Source organism: Pristiophorus japonicus, chromosome 1 (assembly GCF_044704955.1).
Source record: "Pristiophorus japonicus isolate sPriJap1 chromosome 1, sPriJap1.hap1, whole genome shotgun sequence".
NCBI lineage: Eukaryota > Metazoa > Chordata > Chondrichthyes > Pristiophoridae > Pristiophorus > Pristiophorus japonicus.
The window spans coordinates 422,266,705-422,282,560 of record NC_091977.1 but is presented as its reverse complement, the minus strand read 5'-3'; the positions used below and the strand labels follow the sequence as shown (position 1 = coordinate 422,282,560).

Here is a 15,856-nt window from a genome sequence, read left to right as displayed (position 1 = left end):
GATTCCAAGAGACTGCCTATGATGATGAATGTGGGTTTAATGTAGGTTTGATTCCTTCTTGATCCATTCACATTGAGATTGGTGAAAGCCTGGCAGTATATCCCATGCCTGATCTCGCAGCATCAGAAGCATCACTGCAGGCAGCCTCTGTGAAGAGCAGGAGGTTCTGACAAAAGGTCATCGACCTGAGGCATTAACCCTGCCATTCCCTCTCCACAGATGCTGTCTGACCTGCTGTGTGTTTCCACCATTTTCTGATTTTATTTTTGTTCTTTGAGCTAACTGCTATGAGATATTATAGAATGACCTCAGGCTCCATCCTGTTTGGCCTCCTTTACCATGGTGAAGCAGCTAACCGCCACTCGACTGTACCTCCCCAAATATCATGGCCAAGATGAGGAATGTCAGATGTGAGAAACTGTATACAGCCTCATATTGTGCCAATTCATAATGCAGCACACCACTGTTCTGTAGAACAGAAATCCATTCTTAAAAGAGCAAATTATTTATTTTACTGTTTTCATGAAGGGAGAGACTCATATTGGAATACAATACCCTCCAGTACAATTCTAAATTTGAGAGGCAATTAGACAATAGAGATAATTGAATTTGATCCCATCTTCCTTCTATATACAATATACAGCAAGCATCACTAGAGAGTAACCAGAAGTACAAACCATGGCTGATTTTCTTCCTCTATATCATGGACACTGAAGACAATTGTAGTATCCCTTGCTGCCCCCAGCTGAGACTAACTGACTCAGCAAATACCAACCAAACCATTGGAGAAGCCCAGAGCAGAGGATTTTTAAAGAATTTATTTTCAAATCATTCTTAGTTATTGAATATAATCTTTAGCATGCCAACAAAAAAAAAATGACATTATCTCCCTCTGGTCAGCATGCCTCCTGTCAGTCACTCAAGCCTGACATTGACAACGGCCAAGGAAAGATACCAGAAAATTACATAAAAGAGAGTTTAAAGCATACTTCAGTTCCTGGGAGCTGGCTGCCATAAGACTCTTAAGGCTCTTGTCAGCCAAAGGACAACCAGACACACTGCAAAAAGAAAGCAAATATTTATTTTCCATTACCTTTGTGATAATATATTAATATTTTCTAAGCAAGAAAAAAATGTAATATGACGGAGAAACCTTATAACACATTTACCTGCCAACAGAGAATCTTGCTTTTAGATTCAAACTATCCAATCAGATAATTGGATATTTGGTTCTGATTATGTCATTGGATATGTAATTTTTAAAAAATCCAATCAGAATGATAGATTTTGACAAACTCGTTGACAGATTAATTTGTTGAGGTTATAGTTGACTTCATTACTGGCATTTCAGAATGATTCAAAACATTTAATTAGTGACAAGCTGCTGAGTGAGTGGTTTAATGTACATCCTCCTGTCACTACTAACTACCTTACAGAAATGTATTATGAGATTATACAGCATTATTTAACTTTCCAGCATAATTTATATTTTTGTTTTAAATTTTAATAGAAGCTTATATTGAAATATTAAGAGAAAAACTAGGGATATGTTCTGAAATTTATGATTGGCAGCATATAATTTTGCATTACATGGTAATGAAATTTGCAATTCGAAATGCGTTAGAAGCTAAATTGCTTCTAACTTTTCACCAGAACAATCAATCTCATATAAAGGACACAGTTACTATGAAGACTGGCCAAATATATTTTCAACAGAATCAGGTAATGAATATTTAGAAGAAGGCATCTCTTAGCTTCCTCTACTTGATAAGTTACTTCAGTCTGGGAAATAATTGAATAACATAGATATAAGACTTGTGTCTCAATACCATGCCCACTCTTTGCTGATAATATTGGATGTACCAATGTTTCTGAGCACTACGATTTTTTATTAAACTTGGACACATTTTTTTTTAAACTCTGTTTACAAAACTGCATAAAGGTCTTTATAAAATCACATGCTAGCACAAACTTGGGCCCAACTAAACATGACAAAAGCACATTGTTACCATGAAAATGATAATTAACTTGGGCTGGTCTTATATACAGTTGTGTGTTTTAATAATGATGTTCAGAAATATCACAGATTTTTATTGCTTATATAAACAGACTGAGGAGGGTTCCATGACCTGGGAAAAACTCATATGTGTGACTTTTCCTTCAATGGATAAACTCCAAGAGAAAACTCAATTTAAATCACTTAAGATTCAGATGTAGTTCCTTTAAACCACAAACATGCTATATTATTGCAGTGTGTCCAGTTAGATAAGCACAACAGTCACATGAGACATTTTGAAAACAAATACGCAGCTTACTAGAGAACAGTTTTTAATTTAGCCACAAACTGCAGGCCAATTTTCTGTTTGTAAAAGATACAGTTGCTGGCAAAACACATAATGCAGAAATTATGCATATTTTGTGCAAATCATTTTTATAATTTGCGATTCAGGCTGCAGTTATCTACACTAGTGTCTGAGAGCATTGGCTGTAGTGCACAAGATGTTATTAGCAAGACTGGAGTTAAATCGCTGTTTGTAACTTGCACCTTGTCCATCAGTGTCATACCTTGTACCCCTGTGCTTACATGCATATGCAGAGCTGTACTCCTGGCCAGTAAATGTTGAATATTTTCAGCACACAGATGGGCGAGTCCACTTTCTTGAAACATAAAAAAACTCTACAGTAAATTTATAAAAGATCCATGAGGAACAACTGATCCCATGAGCACGTGTGAGATGACCTTCCCAAGGGGATGTCACATCACTGCACTTCAGTCAGATCAGGACCTGACGCTGCAATGAGCTGCAGCAGCTCCGCTTGGGGCCTGGACCAGCGGCTCTCAGGCCGGGGCCATTGGAGGGAGCAGCGTGCGGCGGCATACCACTGCAGAGAGCAGCGCATGTTGCTGCAGGATGGTGATGGCTGCGAAGCCAGGTCGCTGATTGCAGTGCGGGCAGGCACAGCAGGAGGGGCGAAGGAGCGGCAAGAGTTTGTAGAGGGAAGTGACCGGGGCCCAGGAGAGGCGTGAATCTGGGGACCAGAAGAGGCAAGGGCCCAGGGGCAGCACGGGCCAGCCCATACTGCGATATGTGTGTGCGCTCAGTCTGTGCAGCAGATCTGATCTCCAGTTGGTCTTGGGTAATCCTTGCCACTGGACCAAGACCTAGTTCTGTCAAGCCCGTGTGGTGGCTGGTGTACAACGGCCACCATACGTTCAAAAAATCCAAGCACAGGCATCTTCCGTCGTTCACGATGTAGTTCGGGATCTGGAATTTAGGTCCTTCATTGAAACACCTGTGAACTCATCTCTTTTTGGCGTGGAAGCAAGTAATCCTCGCTTCGAGGGACTGCCTATGATGATGATGATTGTTATTTTTGTATCACTGTAGATGGACACTGCTTTGTAATGATGCAAAAGTGTCTGTACAATTGCACCCTGGGTGTACCAAATCCATCCTGTTTAGAAAGCCTAACTCTCCCACATATATTGCAGCTCAAAAAAATAAGCACCTCTAGTACATGCACAATGAAAGTGTAGGGAGAAAATCAACACATAACAATGTAACTGCACATTGCACTAAAACCTGCTAAAGTGTCATTGGTTTATATACTATTAGCTCAATGCATCTCATGGGTGGTGGGAGTGAGGAAAACTGCTTTCACATACCTGCGGTGTGATGCGTAATTTCCAGTCACATGGCCACTCCCATCACATCCTGGCGTTGGGCAACTATGAAAGAGCATAAGCACAACAAGATGGTCAGATGAACAGCTCGAACAACAATAAGAGATCTAGGCATTCAAGTAGATTGTGCTTTATTTTCACTATCATTGGGCGCCGTTTTTTTGGCGTCCGCTGATTGTTTTTGAGCAATCTTGATTTTGCAACTAAACATAAGGACATAATGTTAAGTCTCAAAAAAAGCAATATGACTAAGTACTGTCGACTTGAGTAAGTATGACCTTAGTCTCTTTATTCTGACTCCAGAGTGCTGGCACAGCATGGGAGGCCTGCTTATATGCAGTGCTCCCAAGGGATGCTGGGATTCCTTGGTGGCGGCCTCTGGTGGAATGCTGGTTACAAGTTGTTGCATACATTACATCACTCCCCCCAAAATCAACAGCACACTTATTTACAGGGTGAGACAATCTGGGGCTTTTCACTCCCTAGTCGATCGTCCCGGTACAAACACAGGTGCAGGTGAGTTGTTTGGGCCTTCGCTGGGCTGCTGCACTGCTGGCCTTGCTGGGCTGCTGGGGATGATGAGTTCAGCTTCGTGGTCGACCGTGATGTCGGTTGCCACTTGTGTGTGTATCGGAGGGTCGAAGTTGGTGGTGTCCTCTTCAGATTGCTCGTGGCTGTCTGTGAATCGCAGTTTGGTTTGGTCCAAATGCTTTCTGCAAGTTAGTCCATTTGCAAGTTTGAACTCAAACACCCTATTCCCTTCTTTGACTATGACAGTGCCAGCAAGCCATTTGGGGCCATGTCCAAAGTTGAGTACAAATACAGGGTCATTGACTTCAATATCGAGTGACAAATTTGTGCGATCATGGTACATGCTTTGTTGATGCCGCCTGCCCTCGACATGATCATGGAGATCAGGGTGGACTAGAGAGAGCCATAGTTCCAGCAGATTTTTCCCAGCCAGCTTCTGCCGAACAGTTTGGGGCCATCTCCTGGCACACTCCATAGTGGGAGTTCGTGCACTGCTCCATCATAGCCAAAGAAGGGAGTAGGGTGTTTGAGATCAAACTTGCAAATGGACTAACTTGCAGAAAGCATTTAGACCAAACCAAACTGCGATTCACAGACAGCTACGAGCAACCTGAAGAGGACACCACTAACTTCGAATCTCCGATACACACACAAGTGGCAACCGACATCACAGTCAACCACGAAGCTGAACTCATCATTCCCAGCAGCCCAGCAAGGCCAGCTGCGCAGCAGCCCAGCGAAAGCCCAACCAACTCACCTGCACCTGTGTTTGTACCGAGATGATCGACGAGGGAGTGAATAGCCCCAGATTTTCTCACCCTGTAAATAAGTGTACTATTGATTTTGGGGGGAGTGATATAATGTATGCAACACCTTGTAACCAGCATTCCACCAGAGGCCGCCACCAAGGGATCCCAGCATCCCTTGGGAGCACTGCATATAAGCAGGCCTCCCCTGCTGTGCCAGCGCTCTGCGCTGCCAATAACAGGGATCAGCTCTTCGGTGTAAGTTCTTAGCTTTGTATGAATGGGGCTAAGCTTGGGCCTGTATGCCTTGTTGCACCACAGCCTGTCAAAGGCCTTTTTGCTCATGATAGACTGACTCACACCCGTGTCCAGTTCCATGGATACTGGAATTTCGTTCAGTTCAACTTTTAACATGATCGGTGAACATTTCATGGAGAAGGTGTGTACCCCGTACACTTCTGCCTCCTCGGTTCGAGTCTCTAGTTCAGCCTGATGTACCATGGATCGGTCTTCCTCTGCAAGTGGTGGTTTGCAAGATTTGCAGCTCGCCTGCACATTTGCTGGAGGTGTCCCATTGTTCCACAGCCTTTGCATGTATAGTGTTTGAAACGGCACTGATGGGCTCGATGATCACCTCCGCAGCGCCAACAAGGTATTAATTGCCTCGCATTCACACTTAATGGCAGACTCTGAGTCATCTGAGGTCATGCAGCTGCAGGCGTGTACGTTCTGCCCTATGCATTCCTGCCTGAAAACGACATTACTTTGTGTACAGTACTTGCCAGAACATCTTTATGCTGCGAAATTTGTTTGGTGTTATCGCTGGTGGACATAAATGCCTGGACTATCGTTATGGCTTTGCTCAGGTTCGGTGTTTCAATAGTGAATAGTTTGCGAAGTATAACCTCATGGCCAATGCCAAGCACAAAACCAGTCTCTTAGCATTTGCTCCAGGAATCCATCAGTTCTCTGCATTTTCGCATGATGGTTCATTATCTATTGCTCGTCACCAGTTGTTATGTCTCAAATAAAGCAATGTGACTGAGTACTGTAGACTTGAGTAAATGTGACTTTAGTCTCTTTATTCTGACTCCAGAGTGCTGGCACAGCATGGGAAGCCTGCTTATATGCAGTGCTCCCAAGGGATACTGGAATCCCTTGGGACTCCAACAGATGCGCCCTCCATTGGTGGTAGAATTCTGGTTACAAGTTGTTGCATACATAACACATAAGAAATAGGAACAGGAGTAAGACATACAGCTCCTCGAGCCTGCTTCACCGTTCAATAAGGTAATGGCTGATCTGATCATGGACTCAGGTCCACTTTCCTCAAAGTTTGTACGCCAGCGGTGACTGTGAGTGCCGATTTTTTGTACGTCATATTTTTTGGCACATCTGGTTGAAAACTGATTTCAGCCCTTTTTGGCCATTTAACCGATTTTCACCAACACCAATTTGTTTCAGGACGGCACACAGTGGCCTTAAGTACCCATCAGAAAATCCCTACATTAACTTAAGGAAATCGGCACTGAGTGTATTTCTGAGTTTTTGGAGCGAGGGAAGAAGACAATTTAAAACACAAATTCATGATGATTTTTGCAGAGGGAACTCGGAAAATAACTCGGAAAGTTAATTTTTGCCACAGAAGGTTAGAAATTAAATGTTTTCATGTTATGTGAGAAGGCACATTGCGACACCACCCCACCACAGAATGTCTGCTCACGGGGCTCCAGGCATGGGCTGGAGGGACAGGCGATCATACCTACACCTGACTGAGGCAGACTGCATTCGCAGGCTGCGATTTAGAAAGGAGGTCATCACCGAGATCAGCGGCAGGATTGCTCTCTTGGCCGGACACAAGCTGAGGAGCTCGGTGCTTGGATTCCACCAGCACCCCACCCCACCGCGCCTCTGCCGCCGCCGGGCTCAGCTTGTAAAGAAGCCCGGGGGGAGGGCGGGGTGGGTGGAATACAAGCACCTTGCTCATGTGTTTCTGTTTAGCCAAGGGAGTGATCCTGCAGGCATGCACTCCGAACTGTGCATTGGAGATGGCACAAAACAGCAGCAAATATATGCATTTCGGCAAAAGCTCAGTGCCATAAATCACTGTGCTTCGCGTCTCCATAGAGACAGAGCTTAGTGTTGCGCATGTGTGCAGACCAGGGTATGGTCCATTCTACTAGGGCATCACCCAGCAAAGGTGTGTGTGCTTCAGTAAGTACTGTCTCAATAACAAGAATAACAAAATTAAGAATAATAATTATAGGTGCAAATATTACTGTGCCTCATGTAGTATGGTTGGTTTACATGCATGCCATGCAGAGGCACCGGATAATACAATGCCACCATTGCAGAAACCAGATCACTCTGGCATTAATGGGGAGGAGGCCATACCCTGATCGAATCTGACGGGACAGGCGCTCATACCTACACCTGAGTGAGGCAGACTGCATTCGCAGACTGCGATTTAGAAATGAGGTCATCACCGAGATCTGCTAGCTAGTCAGGGCAGACATACGCCAAGAAGTGGCAGGAGGACTGCACTACCTGTGGAAGAGAAGGTCACGGCAGCACTTGCCTTCTATGCTTCTGGCTCATTTCAAGCAGCAACTGGGGACATGTGCTGCATCTCACAGCACGCCATACATTGCTGCATTCGACAGGTGACTGCTGTATGCCATCGCCCCAACCCTCTTCTCAATCTTCCTCGCTGCCATGCTCCACCTCACAGTCAACAAGCTCCCCGCTGGAGTGGAATTAAACTACAGAACCAGTGGGAACCTGTTCAACCTTCCTTGACTCCAGGCTAGATCCAAGACCACCCCAACCTCTATCGTTGAGCTACAGTATGCGCACGATGCCTGCGTCTGTGCACATACAGAGGCTGAACTCCAAGTCATAGTCAACATATTTACTGAGGCATATGAAAGCAAGGGCCTTACGCTATCCGTAAGACAAAGGTCCTCCAACAGCCTGTCCTTGCCGCACAGCACTGCCGCCCAACCATTAAGATCCACGGCGTGGCCCTGGACACAGTGGACCATTTCCCATACCTCAGGAGCCTCTTGTCAACAAGAGCAGACATTGATGACGAGATTCAACACCACCTCCAGTGCACCAGTGCAGCCTTCGGCCGCCTGAGGAAAAGAGTGTTTGAAGACCAGGCCCTCAAATCTGCCACCAATTGGTCTACAGGGCTGTAGTAATACGCGCCCTCCTGTATGGCTCAGAGACATGGACCATGTACAGTAGACACCTCAAGTCGCTGGAGAAATACCACCAACAATGTCTCCGCAAGATCCAACAAATCCCCTGGGAGGACAGACGCACCAACGTTAGCGTCCTCATCCAGGCTAACTTCCCCAGCATTGAAGCACTGACCACAGTTGATCAGCTCCGCTGGGCAGGCCACATAGTTCGCATGCCAGTCATGAGACTCCCAAAGCAAGCGCTCTACTCGGAACTCCTTCACAGCAAATGAGCCAAAGGTGGGCAGAGGAAATGTTACAAGGACTCCCTCAAAGCCTCCCTGATAAAGTGCAATATCCCCACTGATACCTGGGGGTCCCTGGCCAAAGACTGCCCGAAGTGGAGGAAGCATCCGGGACGGCGCTGAGAACTTTGAGTCTCGTCGCCGAGAGCATGCAGAAATCAAGCGCAGGCAGCGGAAAGAGCATGTGGCAAACCAGTCTCACCCACCCTTTCCTTCAACGACTATCTGTCTCATCTGTGACAGGGTCTGTGGTTCTCGTATTGGACTGTTCAGCCACCCAAGGACTCAATTTTAGAGTGGAAGCAAGTCTTCCTCGATTCTAAGGGACTGCCTATGATGATTAATGATGGTGCCAAAAGGGACCAATTCATCAATTTCCCTATGACCATGCAGGCAATGCGAGACAGGGCTGTGGGGTTCTCCAAAATTGCTGGCTTCCCAAAGGTACAGGGTGCGATCGACTGTGCGACGATCTGCATCGGATGATGGCAGTGGATGCCAAATACCTCGGTAGCATCCATGATGCTTTCATCCTATGTGAGAGCGTTATATCTACGAAGTTTTAGGAGCTGCCAGAAGGGTACAGCTGGTTGCTCTGGAACAAAGGGTATGGGCTCACCACCTGGCTTATAACCCCCTCAACGCAATCCCCGCACCGAGCCAGAGCGTTGGTACAACATGTCACACATAATGACACACAGCATCATAAAGAGGACAATTGGCATACTTAAGCAGCGTTTTTGATGCCTGGACCACTCTGGAGGCTACCTGCAATATACCCCTCACCATGTCACTCAGTTCACTGTTGTGTGCTGCATGCTGCACAACTTGGCCATGATGAGGGACCAGGCACTCGACATTGAAGATCCTCCTGAGGGGAAAAGGGATGGGCGGGGAGGAGGAGGACGAGGAGGCTGACAACAAGGATGAGGAGGAGGAGGAGGAGCAGGACAATGAGGAGGACCGGCCTCAGGAGGAGAAAGATGAACCCATGCCACCACCTCAACCCGCAGGACGCTGGTGGAGGAGGTGGCCTCGTGCACCTTTAGCCATAGCTAGAGACTTGTGTCAGTGGCTAATCCACAATCGCTTTGCTGCCTGAAGGCTAAACGACCCAACAGTGTTGACTTTTTGCACCTGATGCTGTGAAAAAATAATGTACATAATAATGTACATAAAGTTGTGTTGGTTAATGTTGCTTAATTCAAAAAAATAATGTGCAGGATTCTGCTTAAATTTAAAAAAAAATTAGGTTTATTAAACATTTATACAGTTTTACTTAACTTTAATAAAAAATTTTGTGTGAAACTGTAAACTTTTCAATGAAGAAAACAACAAGTAAACAAACAAGCAAACTCTAGCTGCAACCATCTCTCCTCTCCCTTATTCAAAGACCTTAGCGCTGTGCACCCCTCTTGCCCCTGTTGTTGCCTCTACCCCTACCCGTGCCCCTTGTCTCAGACTTCTGCTTCCTCACCATGACCCCAAGGTTTTTTCTGCTTTCTGCGTGACGGCGTATTTGTTGTTGGTGGGGTTGGACAGGGACAGACCTAGCAGACAACATTGTGGAAGGCTCAGGTTCCTCTTCAGACTCTTCTTCAGCCTGTGGATGAACCCCTGGCACACTACCTGAGGTTGGTCTGGGGATTGAAAAGTAACTGTCAGCAGTTGATGCTGCCAATTGCTTTTGGGCAATGACTGTCCACTTATGGCAGTAGCCACCTCCGACATTCCCTCCCTAATCTGTCCCGACACTGCCTCAGCTGCCTCCGACATTCCCTCCCTAATCTCCGACATTCCCTCCCTAATCTCTGATATCCCCTCGCTCACCTGTCCCGGCACTGCTCCCATTCCTCCAGACTTCTACTGACAGTCTCCCTAATTCTACCCTCACCCCACCTATGGTGTTCAGGAGCGATCTTGTTAACTCAATGCTCTCCCCACTCATTCCAGTGATCTATCTTATGTCCCCTGCATCCTGCATTTCAGATTGAGCTCTCCTTCCACCCCTCCTTGGCCGTCTCCCAGATGTGGCTTGCTGCAACCCACTGGGACCCACAGCTTCAGACTCTACCCCATGAAATGTCGGTCGTATAGCTCAGCAAAGGGCTTGGCGTCCTCAGGGGGTTCACCGGCTCCAATTCCCATGTAACCATCTGGGGTCTTCCTGCTGCCCTACATTGTCCAGCTCATCCTTGTCCTGAAGTTGATGAAGAATATCTGGTTTCCTGATCTTCTGCTTCAGCTTCTGTCTCTTCCTGATGCGCAACATCTGCAAAACATAACAGAGCAGATGTTTTGTTAGCAGCAGGGGAGGGGGCAGAGGGGGCAGGGTGACATGAGTACATGGGTCACACAGTGCAGGCTCTTTTCAAAGACCACGATGCCAACCCAGACAGTGCAATTTGCAGGGCTTACCCTCGCTTGCTAACCTGGGCCCAGCGTCCACATTGGCGGTTAATCTTCTCTTGTGACATTTAATCATATCAACGATCCTCTGTTCCATGGCTGTGAGTTGCAGCCTACTTGGTGCACCTCCTCCAGTTTTTGACCTCACTCAGTTGGTCTGTGGCACCTTCCTCTGCAAAGATGAAAATAGAACTTTTTAAAGAGAGGATCCTTCTGCTGTGATGGCCACACACACACACACACGTCACATTTACAAATGTAATTGCAGTGCTTAAATAAAAATATTACTTACAGTAACTGCTTGGCCAAGGTCCTGCCACTTCTTTTTGAGTTGCGTACCACTTCTCGGGGTCATGGCCTCTGCATTAAACTCTTCCGCAACTTGGTCCCAAAGTTTTACTGGTAGAGAGGGTTTCAGTTTATTTTGTCCCATTCTCCCTTTGTTCTCAAGCACATCCCATCTCCTCTCAATTACGTCTACCAGGGGCTCAATTTCTTCTGCTAGAAATCTCTTGGCCCTTCCCCATTCCTCGCCTTCTCCTTGTCCTTCTCCTTCTCCCACTCCTTTGCCTTCCCCTTCCCTTGGATCCATCTTTTTCAGCTAAAATTTAAATGCCAAGATCCAGCTCTGATCCCAATGTATTTTCACAAGCTGCTGATCCAGACCAGGAAGGTCACTGTGGATGTGTTTTTTTTCCAGCGCATGCTCACTGATTTTTCGGCGCACACTTGAAGCTCCACTCCCAGATTTACCTTCGGGTACCGCAGCGCTAAAATTACATTTTACTTTGGCGAAAGTTGTATTTTTTTTTTCCAGCGCAATCAGACGCAAAAAAATCGTCCGTTCATCCACCTGGACGGCAAAAATCAGCAAAGAGGAAAATAGAGCCCATAATCACTTAAGTCAAGAATATCCGTGCTTATGTCTTATGGGGAGGTTAAGACTCAGTTTTGCTACAAAGAGTCATCTCTTGAATTGTAATTTGACATATTATTATTGTGCTTAAAGGGTAATGCCAAATTCTGAACAATTAATATTTTGTTACGATTCTTCAGAAAAACCTCTGTAATCAGTTATTACACAGAACGTTTGCGATCTGTTAATGGTTATTTTACACTCTGGAAAATGGGTAAAAAAGTTAACCATTCGGGTTCCTATGTAAACAAGCAGCATAAGATTCTGGCAACGATAACGTGTAGTGATAGCTTCACAATAATTAATGGTGCTCTTAGTCAGTAGGAGATGATTATTTCGAAAGAAAGAAGAAATAAAGAAAGAAAACAACAAAGACTTGCGTTTATATAGAATCTTTCATGAACTCAGGATGCCGCTGTCATGTATTCAACTATCATTGTAACCCATGTATAAGCTGACCTAAGTTGTACACCTTGAGAACATTGACCACAAAGGGGTGAACTTGTGGGAGACACTCCTAACCTGGACTTTCAGGTATAAAAGGGGAAGCTCCACCCACCTTCATCACTTGAGGCCTTGGTAATAAAGGTAACTGGTCACAGAGTGACCTTCTCTCAAGTATGGGCCTCATGTGCATTTATACTGTATAGTAAGGAGATATCATTGGCGACGAGAAACTGGGATTTAAATCACGCGAGCATGGCCACTAGCAGCACAGAAGAGAGGTACTGTGTTGGTGATGATTGGGACGATGTTATTGAGAGACTACAGCAAAGTTTTGTCACTAAGGAATGGCTGGGACAGGATTTAGCGACAAACGCAGGGCTCATCTCCTGACTGGTTGTGGATCCAGAACGTACTCCCTGATGAAGGACCTTCTAGCGCCAGAGAAGCCGGCGGACAAGACGTTCGAAGAGCTCAGTAAGTTGATCGGGGAGCACTTTAAAATGGCGAGCAGCATGCACATGGCAAGACACCGGTTTTACACGCACCGGTGGCGAGAAGGGCAAAGCGTTCCAGTCTTCATGGCAGACCTCCGGCGACTGACGAGCCTATGTAAGTTCCCAGATGCAGGCAGAGCGGAGATGCACCGAAACGTTTTTATTGAGGGCATTGGGCATGTTGGGGTTTTCAGGAAACTGCTTGAGACCAAAGACTTGACCTTGGAAGCGGCAGCTCTGATAGCCCAGACAATTATCTCAGGGGAGGAAGAGACCAGAATGATTTATGACAAACATCTTGGTTCAAATGCGGCAAATGACCAGGGAATCAACATTGATAACGTGACACACAGTTCTCTAGGCAGACAAGGGCAATCGGACATGCCCCAGCATATAGTCGAACCCAAAGGAGGAATTCAACAGAGACAATGGCCAGCTGAACGGCGATTCATGCCATCGCAATGGACAATGCGGCCAGTAATGGGGCCATCAACACCTATTAATGGTGCGCTTAAGGACAGTTACAGAGACAGTCAGAGACGATTGACTGGTAATGGACCTTTTGTTTCCAACAATAGGGCCTCCAGCTCATGCTGGAGGTGTGGAGGCAAACACCCAGCCAGAGCTTGCAGGTTTCAGCAATATACCTGCAGAAACTGCAACGTCAGCGGTCACTTGGCGCCTATATGTAGGAAGCCTGCAGCCAGGTTGATGTACAAGGAGGACGGGCCCGATGTAAGCCCTACGAGGCCAAATGAATACTGGGGAAAATCGCTTGAAGCTGAAGTTCAGCGAGTTCATGTGGAGCTCATATACCAGGACGCCACCGATAATGATGAACGTGCTCCTCAATGGCATCCCAGTATTAATGGAGCTAGACACGGGGGCCAGCCAGTCCCTGATGAGTATCAAACAGTTTGAAAGGTTGTGGGTGTCTAAGGCCAGAAGGCCAAAATTATTGCCGATTGACGCACAGCTACGGACATATACAAAAGAGATCATTCTGGTGCTAGGCAGCGCCATGGTAGTCGTGACCTACAAAGATTTGGAGAACAGGTTGCCACTCTGGATTGTCCTGGGGTCGGTCCCACACTACTGGGGAGGAGTTGGCTTGCTGTCATGAACTGGAAATGGCGTGATGTCAATGCAATTTCTTCTGTGGAGCGAGTATCATGCTCACAGGTCCTGGACAAATTTGACTCATTATTTCAACCCGGCATCGGCACTTTCATGGGGACCAAGGTAGTGATTCACATAAACCCGGGCGCCAGGCCAGTACACCACAAGACCAGAGTGGTGCCATACGTGATGCGGGAAAAGATAGAATGCGAATTGGACCGCCTGCTGAGGGAAGGCATCATCTTGCCAGTCGAATTCAGTGATTGTGCCGGTGCTCAAGGCGGATGGGTCGGTCAGGATTTGTGGCGATTACAAGGCCACCATCAATCGGGTGTCACTCCAAGACCAGTACCCGCTACCAAAAGTGGAGGACCTCTTTGCGACGCTATCCGGTGGCAAACTTTTTTCAAAACTGGACCTGACCTCAGCTTACATGATCTAGGAGCTGGCGAGTGAGTCAAAGAAGCTGACCACCATCACGACACACAAGGGGTTGTTTGAGTATAACAGATGTCCGTTCGGGATTCGTTCGGCCGCCGCAATCTTTTAGCGAAATATGGAAAGCCTCCTCAAGTCGATTCCAAGGACGGTGGTTTTTTCAAGACGACATCCTCATCACGGGTCATGATACTGAAGCACACCTCCACAACCTGGAGGAGGTGCTCTGCAGACTGGACCGGGTAGGGCTGTGACTGAAAAAGGCGAAGTGCGTCTTCTTAGCTCCAGAGGTAGAATTCCTGGAGAGGAAGGTAGCAGCAGACGGGATCAGACCTACTGCATCCAAAACAGAAGCGATCCAGAGAGCACCCAGACGCCGTAACACGACGGAGCTGCATTCGTTCCTGGGGCTCCTGAACTATTTTGGTAACTTTCTTCCCAAATTGAGCACGCTGTTAGAGCTGCTACACGTGCTCCTACGCAAAGGTCGCGATTGGGTCTGGGGCGACAGCCAGGAAAGGGCTTTTGATAGAGCATGCAATTTGTTATGCTCCAACAAACTGTTAACGTTATATGACCCATGTAAGAAACTTGTTTTATCGTGCAATGCGTCGTCCTATGGGGTCGGGTGTGTGTTGCAGCATGTGAATGCCAATGGTCAGTTACAACTGGTAGCTTATGCCTCCTGAAGTCTGTCCCAGGCAGAAAGGGGCTACGGGATGGTAGAAAAGGAAGTGCTAGCATGTGTATGTACAGTAAAAAAAATGCACCAGTACCTGTTTGGCAGGAAATTTGAGCTGGAGTCAGATCACAAACCCCTAACGTCCCTTTTGGACAACAACAAGGCCATAAATGCGAATGCATCGGCCCGCATACAGAGATGGGCACTCACGTTAGCCGCCTATGACAACGCAATTCGGCACAGAAAACTGCGCCGATGCACTCAGCAGGCTCCCACTAGCCACCATAGAGGGGGTAACTGAGCATGATGCTGAGATAGTCATGGCTGTTGATGCTTTTGAAAGTGAAGGCTCACCTGTGACAGCCTGTCAGATTAAAGTCTGGACAAATAAAGACCCGCTACTGTCTTTAGTTTAGAAATGTGTCCTGAAGGGGGACTGGGCAGCCACGGACGAGGAATGCCCTGAGGAATTTAAACCGTTTCATTGGCACAAGGATGAACTCTCGATTCAGGCCAATTGCCTACTGTGGGGAAACCGAGTAGTCATGCCCCAGATGGGCAGAGAGGTGTTTATCAGAGAATTTCATAATGAGCACCCGGGCATTGTCATGATGAAGGTAATTGCCAGGTCACACATTTGGTGGCCAGGGATAGATGCAGACCTGGAACTTTGTGTTCGCAGGTGCAACACGTGTGCTCAGCTGGGCAACGCAACCAGGGAAGCTCCCCTTAGCCCCTGGTCCTGGCCCGCCAAGCCATGGTCACGCATCCATGTGGACTACGCAGGTCCTTTCATGGGAAAAATGTTTTTGGTTGTAGTCGACGCCTACTCCAAATGGATCGAGTGTGATATTTTAAATTCAAGCACATCCTCTGCCATGGTAGAAAGTCTACGG

At 46.7% G+C, this 15,856-nt stretch overlaps 1 protein-coding gene across 1 annotated transcript in view; it reads right to left on the bottom strand.

Moving 5' to 3' along the window:
* Nucleotides 1-15,856, bottom strand: part of st18 (ST18 C2H2C-type zinc finger transcription factor) — a 262,573-nt gene that overhangs the window by 44,743 nt on the left and 201,974 nt on the right. Inside the window, 2 exon segments of the mRNA XM_070875837.1 lie at nt 990-1,058; nt 3,668-3,730. Coding sequence (XP_070731938.1) covers nt 990-1,058; nt 3,668-3,730 — 132 coding nt within the window.